Source organism: Eptatretus burgeri, chromosome 3 (genome assembly GCF_056783735.1).
Source record: "Eptatretus burgeri isolate ZD-2024b chromosome 3, Ebu_testis_v1, whole genome shotgun sequence".
Lineage (NCBI taxonomy): Eukaryota > Metazoa > Chordata > Myxini > Myxiniformes > Myxinidae > Eptatretus > Eptatretus burgeri.
The window spans coordinates 34,572,926-34,588,068 of record NC_140963.1 but is presented as its reverse complement, the minus strand read 5'-3'; the positions used below and the strand labels follow the sequence as shown (position 1 = coordinate 34,588,068).

Sequence of the window (15,143 nt, the reverse complement as noted above, 5' to 3'; positions counted from 1 at the left end):
CTTCACCAGTTGTGTAAGATCCACCTATAACTGACGGCAAGAAAGGCAGGACAGACAATTTATGAGTGGAAGAAAGAGGAAATAAAACAACAGCACTCTTTATATATCAAGTGAGATTTGACAGAATGCTCCTATCTGTGAATGCTTTCCCCATTGGCGAACAAAATAAATAATGGATTTCATGAATTAAAAGTTTGTAACAATATGTTTACTGCTATGAGAAACGAAGTTTGGTTCAGGTTATGAGAGCTAGTTGTTCGTCAGAGCAAAATAAGGCATCTGACACTCAAAACGCCATCTGCTTGTTTTCCACAGTGGTGAATGTCCTCTTAACAACCCTTAGCTGATATAAAAACAACAAGTTAGATTCTGCCCTCTAAAAGTGAAATTATTTGTCTGCAGTGAATCTTCAATTTGGAAACACACACACACACAAGACACATATCGAGCAAAGCTATTTACTCTGTGAACAGCGCGAGTGTTTGATTACATAAGTGTTACAAGGGCGACAATGGCTGCCAGTGTCAATAAACGCTGCAAGGGTACTCCCTGCATAAACATACCATTTTCAGGAATTGAGCTAAGGTCTTCTGCTAAGTGTCGCATTCTTGTCATCAAAAAACAATCATCTAATACGATGCATCAACCTTACAGTTATCCAAACAGCGACATGAGAGGTCCATGGCTGAGGTCATAAACAGTTCCTCAAAGAGTACCATTTTAGCCTCGAAGGAACCAGCAAACCCTCATAGTTCTCCATGTGTGCAGTGTTCAACAATCTCTTGGCATTTTGGTAAGCAAGTTTAAATTACAGTATGTTTGTTTACCAGCATCTAACTTGGATTTTATCAACTCAAAGCACGGCTGATGGTGGGAAACGAGGTCCAGCTGACATTTTGAGTCTTATTACCCTAATCCTGGTTAAATCCCCCAAATCCTGGTTTTCTGAACACCTCCACTTTTTTTGTTCCTCTGGTCTCCCATTTGTAGAACTGCCTTCCTGAGACTACTCAATTAACTCAACCCTCTTTTGCAGATTAATTTGTTTCCTCCACTCCATTCTTTCCTCTTTTCCCATTCGTTCTTTCCCTTGTTTGTTGTGTCCAACTGTGGTCCCACTGCCCCCATTGTCACTATGTTGCTATTTTATCCTCTGTCTCCTCATTCTTCCACAAGCCTAGATTTTGTATAAAAAAATTAAGTCATTAAAGGTGATGTGGAAAATGATCCTGGGCATATTTTTTCATACATACCCTTCAAGGAAATGCTCCATGTTCCAGGACAATTCATCATGCATTATGATGTCTGCATTTATCTCGATACCAGCCTTTCTTACCATCAGAAATACAAGTATATTGCAATGAAATATCATCCATATCTTACGAACACTTCAGAAATAATGAAATTGACAAAGATGATGCCAATCATTATTGTCATGAACAAAATTTTTAAAAATATATATTTTCAAGACAAAAGCTCAGAATAAATTAAATCAAAAAATCCATAAAATGCTCCATAAAAAAACGATAACATCCTTATTCTCTTCTTCAGTTTCTTTTTTAATTTTTTTGTATCCCAAGTCAAGGCTCATGTAAGAGCTAATACACAGAAACATATAACAAGGCAGGAGACAAGAGGTGGGAGAGGGAAGCAAAAAATAGTGGAGAACAAAGACAATCGGATATCTGTGGAAGGGAGAGGGATGAGGCAGGGTACATGGGGTAAACAAGATGTTATGACAGGGACTTTCAGTAAGGAAAACAGGGAATTGGAAGGAGGTGTGTTTGAGGTGGATTAACGGGGGTAGAAAAGATCAAGATTTTGGATGGGGGAACATATGAGATGGTGGTGAACAGCTGTTTTGAAGACCTGGAGGGAGGAGTGGGATTGAAGAGAGTGTGGGAGTTTGCTCCAGAGGTGGGGAAAAAGAGGAATGAAAGAGTGAAGGTGAGCAGTGATTCTTGATTTTGGCAGTTTCACCATAAGGGGTTTTTTGTTGGACCTTGAGCACCCTGATGAAGGCTTATGGAAGCGCTTCCACTTACACAAAATCACACACTCACATGCAGACAGAGACAGACAAACACGGCTGTTGACAATGGAGGAAGTTACTGCACAGAGAGCACTGGGTGCTGATGGCATCATTTAATGGCAGTGCTTTCCCATCGGCAGTCAACAGGCGGGTGTTTTAGAGAGAAATCTTCCTCCCCAAGGGATACCAACACATGGTGTTTGCCCATGCTCTATCCTACAAATGCTGAGCATCAAGCGAGAAAATTGCACGTACCATTTTTTTTAAGTACTTGGTATAACTCAGTCAGAATCGGAATCAAACCACTGATCTCCCAGACTCAAAGTGGATGCTCTAACCACAATGCCACTGAATTTGGTTAACTGTACCCACTTGTTCTCAATAAATGTTCAGAAACTATACACCCATGATAAATTATAGTTTGAGACATGAATGGGACAGTGCTGATGAGTAAGATTCGGAAATCAACCTTAAATATATTGGGGCAAAATGAAAGCACAATATTGCACCTTATGTTATGGTCTTTGCACCATCACAATATTGAGAAACAGAAAAACCTGCCATGGGAATTTCCCTGATAATTTCCCATCCAATTGGTTCACCTGACCTTAAAGTCTCCTTACATAAACCGCTCTTCATTCTAACGCAAAACCAGTATCCACTGCAATACAATCAACAACACATGCTTCCTACTTTATTCAATCAAGCTTGCTTTTACCTGTTCTAGCCAGATTACGCCGTATTCACTTTATCCCATGAAACAAACCATTCACAAGAAATCTGTGCCTGTGTTGACAACTACTTTCTATAATATGCAAAGCTGACATTAATCATTGTTTCTCCGAACAAGAGGAATTCTTTGCTCGTGAGACACCCAAGCATAACCAATTGCTTTTTTTATTTACAACTTACTCAAACAGTATCCCAACTTCTCAGCATGAATTCGTTTCGATAGAAATTGCCCTTCAATTAAAGAGCGGATTTCCACATTGCTGCTGAATTCGGAGACCTTGAACAAATGGACATGGAAATACAAAGAAGGGGGGAGGGGGCGAGTGTCTGAGAAACAAAAATTAATTTCGAGCTACATGTTGAACTACTGGATAAAACAATCTGAGCAATAATCTCTGCACAAAAATATAGATTCAGGTTGTAGTTTCAAAGGGTTTTCAAAAATTTAATGTTGACATAAGAAAGCTGAAACATTTTGTGTTGTAGCTTTCATAAAACCAAAATTATACATCAGAACAACTCATACAGCATTGCAGCAAAATATATTGACTGGGAACTCGTGCCTGAAATTCCAACTCACGTGCGACTAAAATATTTACTTTTGGACCTGGGGTGACTTATGATGACTCCACCGCCACCGTCAGTCAATAACTAAACAGCGAAGGTAGCTTGCATTACTTGGTTCGGAAGTCTCGATAGACTTTTATATAGCTCCATAATTGTCTCAATTATTGATCCATCTTGCCTTGAAAAGCATTAATACGCTCATCCTCCACTGGTAAATTGTTCCGGTGATCTCCATGTATACTTTCTCGCATCCAATCGATATCTGGGTTTAAATAACTTGCAAGAATGACCTTTTGGGATGTTCGTGTTAGCCTGGAAGAATGTTGTTGCCTCGATTGCTTCATGACCCTTCAACAGTTTAAAGACTTCTATACGGTCCCCTCTATGTGTTCGGCATTCCAATGTGATCAGGCTCAGTGCTGACAGTCTTGATTCATAGTCCATATTCTCCATACCCTTCACCATTTTGGTCGCCGACCTTTGTACACCTTCCAAGAGATCGACACTGATAAGCCAAAACATTCTGACCACCTGCCGAATATGCTGTTGGTCCTCCGTGTGCCGCCAAAACAGCGCCGGCCCGCCGAGGCATGGACTCTACAAGACCCCTGAAGGTGTCCTGTGGTATCTGGCACCAAAACATTAGCAGCAGATCCTTCAAGTCCTGTAAGTTGCGAGGTGGAGCCACTGTGGATCGGACTTGTCGGTCCAACACATCCCACAGATGCTCAATCGGATTGAGATCTGGAGAATTTGGAGGCCAGGGCAACACCGTGAACACTTCATAATGTTCCTCAAACCACTCCCGAACAATGTGTGCAGTGTGGCAGGGCGCATTATCCTGCTGAAAGAGGCCACTGCCATGAAGGGGTGTACCTAGTTTGCAACGATGTTTAGGAAGGTGACACGTATCAAATTGACGTCCACATGAATGGCCAGACACAGGGTTTCCCAGCAGAACATTGCCCAGAGCATCACACTCTCTCCACCGGCTTGTCGTCTTCCCACATTGCATCCTGGTGCCATCACTTCCCCAGGTAAACGGCACACACGTACACGGCCATCCACGTGATCTAAAAGAAAACAGGACTCATCGGACCAGGCGACCTTTCACTGCTCCAAAGTCCAGTTCCGACGCTCACGTGCCCATAGTAGGTGCTTTTGACGGTGGACAGGGGTTATCATGAGCACTCTTAACGGTCTGCGGCTACGCAGCCCCATACACAGCAGGGTGCGATGCACTGTGGGATTGTGACACATTCCTCCCGTGACCACCATTAAAATTTTCTGTGACTTGTGCCATAGTAGACCTTCTGTCGGTTCCGACCAGATGGGATAGCCTTCGTTGCCCTCGCGCATCGATGAGCCTTGGGCGCCCAACACCGTCGCCGTTTTGTGGTTTGTCCCTCCTCGGACCACGACTGGTAGGTACTCACCACTGCTGACCGGGAGCACCCCACAAGCCTTGCCGTTTCAGAGATGCTCTGACCCAGTCGTCTGGTCATAACACTTTGGCCCTTGTCAAAGTCACTCAGGTCCTGCCCATTTCTCCTGCATCCAACACATCAACTTCAAGAACTGACTGCTCACTTGCTGCCTAATGTATCCCACCCCTTGACAGGTGTCATTGTAACAAGATAATCAATGTTATTCACTTCACCTGCCAGTGGTCATAATGTTTTGGCTCATCAGTGTATATCCTGTTGTAAGTTGAAGCCTTCAAGCTTGGGTATGATAGTCCAAGTGTGGCTGAAGTAATTCCTTAAAAAGTCTCACTAAGATGAACTTATCTCTGTTGACAATGACCTTATCTATCAATCCCAGAACTTGGTTTCCCTCTCTGACTGCATGAGCACAATGGACACTGGGATTGAATGAATGATGCACTGAAACACCAAGGTCCTTATCTTCCGATACAACTTGTATTCTCTCCTCACCCAAGACGTAGTCATAGTTCTCATTGTTGAAACTCATGTGGATACATTTACATATTTTTCGTATTGAAAAGCATTTGCCATTCCTTAGACCATGCATACAACTTGCCCAAGTCTTCCTATATGGTGAACACCTCTTCCACTGATGCAACCTTTCTCAATGTTTCAGTGTCGTCAGCAAACTTCAAAACAGTGCTGGTAATCCATCTTCAATATGGGGTGTAAGGACTTGGACTTGCAAGTCAGAACTTGGACGAAGGAATTGCTGGAACCAAACGTAATGACATGCACAAAAGGTGGTTTGGCGGGGCTAAGCATCTGTATATTACATATGGAAATAGCCAAAACTTTTGATCCACGTCCCTTCCCCATACCAATCTCCTGCTCCCTCACCACGTGACCTATACATGCATCTTTCCTTCATTCACCTTTACTCTTGCATTTTCTCGACACCCTTCCCCTTTTCTCCCACAATTCCCATGTCCTCAAATCTTTCCCCTCCCCTTATTTTCTCAAATAACTTCCTTCTTCCTTATCCAACATGTAAATAGTCACATAAATCTGCTGCATAATGTGTTTATCTCAAATAAAATAGCAAAACATTCGAAATGAAAACATTATCTTTGTAACGCCCAACTTTAATGAGAGCAAAGGAGGGTGATCAAAATGGTGGTGGACAATGGATTCCATGGAATTAGCTTGGCAAATAAATCGCTCCACATGTTAGGGACCATCTCTGATGTACATCACGAAGAGGAAGGGGGAAGGTGAAGATGAGGTGGGGAAAGGGGTAAAAATAAATAAAGAAATCGGTGAATGAATGAGGTTGAAGAGGAAAAAAAGGGAAGTGATGGAAAGAGTTGGAGATGGGTGGGGAGAGTTGAGATTGAAGCCAAAAATCACATCATCTTTGTATAAATATATAGATTGTAGATAGCAGTGCTTGATAAGCGCAACGATACAAGATCAATAAGGTCATTATTACATGAGAAAAAAATAAATAAATGAATGGCACACAAGCAGAAATGCAAAGGGAGGGAGAAAGATCAAAATTATGAGCAAAGGAAGCAATAAAGGAGGTTTCACTCTTCTATTCTGGCCTTCAAGGAAGTGGTGAACCACCATATATCATCATCCTCCATCCCTACTCACAATCTTTTCTACCTCCAGTAACCCTATCTCGGTCAATCCTCTTGCAGGTTACTGTGTTTCTTCTCCGTCTCTCCTCTCTCGTTCGTTCGTTCCTTGCTTGTTTGGTCTACCTGTGGGCCATCCCCCTGTCACCTTGCTCTTCCATGCAACTCGATTTTAAAATAATTAAACATTTATTTGAAGGAAGCAGGATTTCAATAACAATGCAAAAAGGAAAGTAAGCAAGGGTTATTAATGTTGATGACAAATTATGAGAAGAGAGAAGGGTTTTGATAATGCGATTTAAAATGCATTTGTAGGAATGCATTTGACTTTTAAAATTCCCCCAATGCCTTTGAAATGTCGGGGAGGATAATAGGCCTAAAAAGACATATGTTATCAGTAACCAATGCTGGAATGGAAAACGAGAACATATGGTCATTAAGATGTGCAGATAGGAATAACAACGCTTTCTGTCTCAAAAGACCCGATGCAAGATGCAGGAGGACAATGACCAAGATAGACCTAACAGTGTCAGTGACCTGTTTGCTGTCACAAGTCATTACAGTTGTAAGGGAAAGGTTCTTATGTGTCTGTAGGGACGTTTGCAAATCTGCAAAGGGTCTTAGTATTGGACCAAATTAAATGTTCAACATCTGATGATGAGATGGATAACACCTGGTTATGGATAATAATCAAAAAGAGGTTTCATGCACACGTGCGAACACCTGAATATCAGCTAACGGACTTGTGATTCATCAGGTTGAAATGAAATGTTTCACTTCTCAGTTTGAGAGCTGTGCAAGTGATGCCACTGAAATGTGCAGAGGTGAAGGGAAGCTCTGTGATTTTTGTGAAAAGTCAGCATTTTGTGTGCGGTTGTGGAAGACTGTCGAGATCAAAAAAGGCCGACAGACGTGACGAAAGATGAAATGGCCTGTGAAAGATGAACAGCAGATGGAGAATATGGTACGAAACTGGTGCACGAGAAGGAATGAGTTGTTGCAAGTGCAGCAGATTATTGATAATTTTAACAGATACGTTCCGTTCCGAAGACCATTTGAATTGGTGAAAAAATTGAATTAGCGAGAATTAGACATTTTTAGGGGGGAAAAGTGTTACGTCCACCTTCCTAACATAATCCTTGTCCTACCCTTCAGAATCATCCCTAAAGCTCCAAAGATGGTGTGCAGCTTATTACCAATGTACTTACTTATTATGCTACAAAATGAAGAGCAATACAACCATTTCAAACAATACAGAGCATTAAGCAATCAACAAATAAATTTGTAATTTCTTGCCTACTCTTCGTGAAGGACACTGCATGATCTTTAATGTCCACCAAGGAATGCCGGCAGACAGAACGACCGTTTAACGTCCAACCGAGGGACTACACACACTGATGAATCACCCTGCCGGTGAAACACCGGGATGACAGTTCATAGCTGTGCCAAGATTCGAACCCAAGCTAGACAGCTCAGAGGCGAGTCAACAAATGACCCACACATGCCCATGCTTGATTGTACATAATACGACTAACTGTGTTACACACGTGCACTATTAGTGACAGTAAAATGCCCTTTATTGATTTACCTCCCCTCGTATATCGACAAAATGAAAAACCTGTTTGACTGTATTTTCAAAGCTGTAAGTTTCAGAATATTTTGTTTTCGCCACAGTTATATCATGCTATACTGAACGCTACGTAATAATTAAATTGACACCACAAGTTAAATCACATTTCCCTTTTGGGAAGGAAAGACAAGTGATGTAATTCAGCTGCACTGTTTCTGGTGTGACCGATTCAAGCATTCAAAAAAAGTAACAACTCTGCAGCGTAACATTTATTAACTAGAACCGCACTCTGTAGAGCGCATACCTACATCAGGCTGAAGAATTTAAGTTTTGTATCCCACTGATAGGCCGGATATAATTACCAAAATCAAATCAGCTTGTTCCTGTCACTCACAGGTTGGATCTAATTACCAAAGTCAAATCAGCTTGTTCTTGTCATCTACCCAACGTTTTAAGACATCCTACTCACAGACAGACAAACAAACAGGAAAACAGGGGTGAAAACATAACCTTCTTCCACCATAAAAAGCTTCTCATGCTGTGCAATATTTCTACTGACCCCAATGTGCAGTCTCCTACATGCTTTCACGAACGCCGTAAGCCTTGTGTTAGCTTATTGGTTAAGGTGGCAGGCTTGGAATCCTAGGGTCCTGAGTTTGAGCCCTGTTGGCTCCTAAATGAACAACAAGTGGGGTTGACTCAACCTGTCATCCTTCCGAGGTCAGCGAAATGAGTACCAGTGTACTGGTAGAGGGCCACAGCATTAGCGGCACAGCCACGCTCCAGGAAATGACAGCTACCCGGCAGCAAAGCTGCCATGTGCAAGAACAGAACAGATGAACACCGCACATTTCATCGCGCTGTATAGCTTCATCATAATGAGATGCCTCAAGCTAATGTTTACAACAGATGTGCCGGATAAGATTCAGGGGAAAATTATTCCGAATTCAGCCCGCGGCTGCATCCTTTGGAAGGAGCATCAGTGTGTTAACGTCAATCAGGAATATTATTATTCCTTCGGATTATTCTGGTTTCATGAGATCATGATACCACCACAATAAAGGAAATCATTCCCAGCATGCCATGTGACATTGCCAAGCAAGAACGGAGCACCGGTGTAACAAATGCTAATGGAATCGGTGAGGTGACATGAGCAGTCTCAAAGAGTAGAGAACTGCAAAAACAATGAGAAGAGTGACATTTGCAAAACACAACAATGTGAAATCATAAATAAATGCCTGGATAGCTGCAGAATGTGGGCAATTACAATTAGATAACTTTGGGTACAATATTATTCTGCAATTACAAAAGACCTGATCTTGTGATCCTGCAAAAATCAGTATATAAGTAGGAGGATGAAACAGCACAATAACGAATAAGAAAATTTGCGTGTTCTGTTCTACCTGGCACAAATAGCACTCGGGACTGACCTTTTCATCTTGTGCATTGAAGCGGTGGATTCCAATGGCCGGCGGGGTTATCTCCACAGAGAAATAATAAAAACCTGCAAGATTTCGATTGCAAACTTATATCAGGATGAGGAAGTATCTTCTTACCTATGAGTAACATACATTTGCTTGCATAAAAAAGGAGTTATTCATTTGGCTGGAAGATAAGGAGGTAGTTGTAGGTCAAAAAAAAATCCTTAATAGATGTATCAAACTGACCAATGCCAGATACCATCACATCGTTTAATATGCTGGGGAGAAATATCCAGGTGAATCCTGTCTGCTAGAAGTATTATGGGTTATTTAATCGTTATGTATGCAGGGAGAAGCATGTGCAGTGAATCCTGAAATATCGTGGGTTTGAGTATCGTGGCAACCTTGTTATATACCAGTTTAGTTCTCATGGGGTTTAATTTCGACCTATCATGGTTTTTGAGCTGAGCTGTGACAGTTATATCACACCATGAGGATTTCATGCACCGTTAATAATGGAATGGCACCGAAGTATAAGAGGATGGACAAAAGTGATTCTTTTAATTTTATTTATTCACTGGTTTATGGAGCTGCAGAACGATTTCTAAAAGAAGCACTTTGGCAGATTACAAAGTATAAGAGATTAATAGGGGAGGAATGGTGGAGTGAAGGAGTAAGTTTAATCGCTTCTGAACGTTTAATCTGCTTCAATGCAGCAGGAGACTTCATCGTAAAGCCAATTTGTATTTATTTTACATGTTTATTACCTCCACAACCAAAGGTGGATGGAGATTTATGTTTTGACTCTTGTCTGTTTGTTACTTGTGAAATCGAAGATTCGCAAGTATATTAATTGGTCTGGTCTGTTATTCTGTCTGTCTGTTTGTTTGTCAATCACCTGCAGGTCACATTTTAACTCCTATCTTCACAAATCCCCACCACCTGGTAGAGGAGGTGACAAGCTGGAAACCTATTGTTTTTGAGGTCAATAGGTGAAAAGATCAAAACTCAAGGTCAAATAAATTGTGATTTTTCACCCGATTCACTTGATATCTATCGATACAAGAAAAAAAAAAACATTAAAAAAAAAAAAGTAAAAACATAGAGGGATGAAATCTCAAAGAAAAAAAACAAACAAGGTAGGAATGACACTACATTTTGATGCCACAATACGACACCACAATCCTCTTGTGGATTAGCATCATGACATCTTTTGACATTTTACTTTTTTGTGGGCTTGTGATCGAACGATGTCAAAAGATGTGATGCTAAGCCATAAGAGGATTGTAACGTCATAATATGGTGTCATTCATTGTTATTCTTCTTCATTCTTCTTCTTCATCCATCACAATCCCACAACAAAAGTAAAATGCCGAAAGATGTTGAGATGGTAATCCATAAGAGGATTGTGGTGTCGTAGTGTGGCATCAAAATGTGGTGTCATTCCTGTCGTTTGGTTTTTTTTTGAGATTTCATCCCTCTATGTTGTTACATTTTTTTTTAATGTTTTTTTTATCCTGCCCACCCGCCCCGGAGGGAAGGGGCGGGATATTGTAATAGTCGGGTTTTTTTGTCTGTTGGGTAGTCGATCTGGTCGAAAAAAAAAAATTTCAAAAATTTTTTTTTTTGAGATTTGTTCTCCCCTTATTATCAGTATTTAAAATGGCGATTTCAGTTAATACAATGGTGATTTCGATGAAACTTGGTTGGTAGGTTCATAACATGACCTAGTTGTGTGCAAATGAGAACCATTGCTATGGACACCACCGTTGCCGAGCAACGGGACTTTCAAATTTTTGAAAAATCATAAAAAATTAATTTTTTCGAAAATCAAAAATCGGGCCACGAGCAACTGTGGGCAGTACATTCAGCTATATTGTCAAAAATGTCCAGCCGGATCCTATGAAAACTGTCGGAGAAGATAGACTTTGAATGAACCCTGGTCGAAAACAATAAAAAAACAGTTCGTTATATCTCAGAGACTATGAGTCAGATATACATGAAACTGGTATGGTAGGTTCATGGTATGTCCTAGTTATGTGTGAAAAAGAACCGTTGCTATGGACCCCTCCGTTGCCTAGCAACGGCCGAAAAACCTCTACATGTGGGGGTATTTTAACGAAAAAACAATCTGCAGCATTAACCCTTGAAGCTAGAATCATGAATTTTCTTGTGCTTAATCCTCAGGTCATTTCCCATCGAACGGGCCATCGCGTCAGGTTCTATTGGGTAGTCGACTACCTATGTCCACCTACTGGCTTGTTTGTTTGTCTGTCTGTTAGCAACTTTACGGCAAAACGGCTTTAGCAAACACTATCAAATTTAATCCACAGGTGGGCAATGAACCTCGGACGACCCCATTGACCTTTGGGTCCAATTGGATCAAAGGTCAAGGTCAAGGTCACGAAAAGATCAAAATCGTTTTTCGCTCATAACTTCATCAAAAATGATCTGATTTACTTCAAACTAAGCTTAGAGTGAACCTTATTCTATTTGTCACTTATAATCCTACCCATTCCTATGGTGAAAAATGCATATTTGTGAAGATCGGTAGGGTCCGAAGTTTTGGGGGTCATGGTCATCGGTCAAAATTACAAATTTTCCATTAAAACTAAAATATGGTTACGAAAATACAACTTTACAGGAAAACGGCTGGCTCAAACACTGTCAAATTGTATCCGCAGGTGGGTAATTAGCCTTGGACGACCCCATTAACTTTTGGGTCTAATTAGGTCAAAGGTCAAGGTCAGGTCACAAAAGGTTAAAATCGTTTTTCGCTCATAACTTCGTCAAAAATGGTTTAATTGACTTCAAACTAACACGAAAATATTCCTTATTCTATTCCTTATAATCAACATTCAGGTTAAGGATGCATCATATTTTAATTTGATCCCCAAAATAACTATGCCTTAAATGGGCGGGATTTGTTGTGCCTGGCACCACTTGTTTTTTCTTGTTTCTGCAATTTTTTTAAAGTAATAAAATGATTAATGTTTTATATATTTTGTTATTTTGGTATGGATTAAATCCATATATGTTATTAAATTGTTTTAATACTTGTTTCAGTTGATTTGAGGGATGGGTTGGATAAGTATCGCTTTTGGAATAGTTCTGTCCAGTGCCCATTTCCACGCCCCCACCCCCCCTCCCACAATCCTGTTCTCATTAGGTTGAGTCAACATTTATGTCCGATTTCTTTTCGTAATAGAAAGATTAATGTTTTATATATTTTTAAATTTTGGGTTGTGTGCACTAGCCCAGAGACAAAGTAACTTCCTCACGTTGGAATCACTATCATGGCTCAGGCAGTTATTGAGGTAGGTCAGGATACAGTTTCATATTGTTTTTTAGAGGGTAAGAAGCAGAAGAAGTACAAATGGGAGTTTTAGCGATCTCTTGTTGTGGTGCTTTAGCAATGTATTCTGGCATCTTTAAATCTTGGTAATTCAGAAAATGCTCGAGAATAAAAGGTATGGCTTTTAAATGCTCATGACTTCACTCGATAGTAGTCTATGAGTGCATCATTGTGTACACATTTGAATTGGCAGCCATTCCCCCCCCCACCCTCCACCCCCCCCCGTCCCCCTCCACCCTGCCCCCCTCCACTATCATCCCTCTACATGGAGTATGACCGTACTCCATGATATACTGCATATAAAACTGAAAAACATGGGTGGACGGTGAACCCTGGTCGAGGTGAAGTCTTGGTACCCCTGTGAGTATCTCTGTGGTTGAATACGAGTTTGGCCATGAGTACATCTATTAATTACTTATTATTGGACCTTGACTACGTCTATTAATTATAGACTATCGGAACTTACCTTTTAAACGTGTAAACCTTAAGAACCCTTCACACATTTTAGCTATACAGTAAACCCTCCAATATCGCAGGTTTCTACCAATTACTGGCAACCTATCGTGTTCCGATTCCGTTATCGTGGGATTTCATTTCGACCAAATGTTGTTTTTGAGCCGAGAGGAGTCGTCGTTTGCATCCCGCGTACATACGATTACCTTCCATTATGAGCCTTGTGGTGTTTCTCATGCACCATTTTTAATGAGCCCGAATGTGAAGTGATGGACAAAAGACAGAGAAAGGTTATGATGTTGGAAGAAAAGATCGAGTTGTTACATCGGTTGATTCAGGAATAAAATGCAGCATCTGTACAGTCAGCCATTACGGGGTCAATAATTGTAGGGAGAAACTTCCTCATTGTACTCTTCCTCATTCATAAACCTTAATTATCCTTCAAACTTAATTCTCAAATGTTCATTTTCCAACTCCGTGTTGAAACCTTATTCTCAAAACACTTAATTTCCGACACCGGATTCGAAACACACATTCTCATGTGCAGCTCATGAAACAAATAGACTTGAAGGGATTTAAAACGGAACAGGTTTATAACATCGACGAGATGGGATTATTCTGGAAGATGATGTCATCTCGTAGCTTGCTCTCCAAGCAGGGAAGATTTACATCTCGTGAGTGAACGATTACCTCCCATTACGAGCCTTGGTGTGTTTCTTGTGCACCGTTTAAAATGAGCCCAAACGTAAAGTGATGGACAAAGTCAGTTGTGCAAAAAGGCGGAGAAAGGTTATGACGTTGGACAAAAAGATCGAGTTGTTAGATCGGTTGTTTCGAGGAGAAAATGCGGCATCTATACGGGCAACCATTAGGGAGTTGATGATTGTCGGTAGCTTCTTCCCCATTGTACTCTTCATTTTCTGTCAAACCTAATTCCCAAACATTCATTTTCCAACTCCATATTCGAACCGTATTGCCAAAACACTTAATTCTCGTACTTTGCTCTCAAAGCAGGGAAGATCGTGGTTCAAGGTAAGGTGATTTAAGGATCTTGGTTCAAGGTAAGGTGATTTAAGGATCGTGTTACCCTTTCCATTGTGGGTTGTGGCAATGCTGCAGGTGCGTTCATCATAAAGCTAATGCTGCTTTTCTGTTCACTGAATCACCTTCCACGCTCACCTTTCCCCTACTTACCTTTCCCAGCTCACCTTTCTCCGCTCACCCTTTCCCAGCTCCACACCACCCCCCCCCCTCTAACAGCATCATCCCAAGTTAAGTCTTGTGTTTTCTATTTATGGCAGAGGACAGTATGAACAAGTATGTAATATGTTTACCATCACCCACCTTGCTGTGTTGTAATAAATTTAAAAGGTAAAACCCATGTTGCTGTTTAATTTACACTGTATTTATTGTATTTACATGTCTATTTCAATGTTAATATTTTTTATATATTTTCAGTATTTACGTGTTTATTTCAATTGTAATGTGTATTTCTTGCTACCGTTTATCCTCGATATTTACTCAAAGTCCAGCAACTGAACCCGCCTCTTCCCATTGGCCCTTTGTTTTCACGATAGCGGTTTCAACTATCGTGGCATTTTCCAGGAACCTAACCCCCCCACCCCCCCACGATATTGGAGGATTTAATGTATATCATTTTTTACCCGATCTCTCAATGGTCAAGAATTACTTTCAAAATTCTAGTATGTCCTTGTCACACTCCCAACCTGTCCACCAAGTTTCATCTGAACCCATCCATAACTTTTTGAGATATCTCGTATATCATTTTTGGCCAGGTCAACTTTCTCTCAATGGTGAAGAATCACTTCAATCGTTCTCGTATCCAGCTCCGGATCTCCAGCAAAATCAAATCAATACATCCTTGTTACCCAATCTGTCCACTAAATTTCGTCTGAATCCATCCATAACATTGAAATATCCTG

General features: G+C 40.8%; 1 protein-coding gene across 9 annotated transcripts in view; it reads right to left on the bottom strand.

Annotated features, from left to right (window-relative positions):
- XYLB (xylulokinase) overlaps positions 1–15,143 on the bottom strand; it is a 123,281-nt gene that overhangs the window by 44,745 nt on the left and 63,393 nt on the right. For all 9 annotated transcript variants that reach the window (XR_015056010.1, XR_015056011.1, XM_085872891.1 and 6 more), the window contains 2 exons: positions 9,402–9,475; positions 2,945–3,041 (listed from right to left, as the gene is read on the bottom strand). Coding sequence is in view for 7 of the 9 variants with exons in the window: in XM_085872891.1 (XP_085729017.1) it covers positions 2,945–3,041; positions 9,402–9,475 (171 nt within the window). In the remaining 2 variants the exon portion in view is untranslated. The remainder of the gene's footprint in view (positions 1–2,944; positions 3,042–9,401; positions 9,476–15,143) is intronic.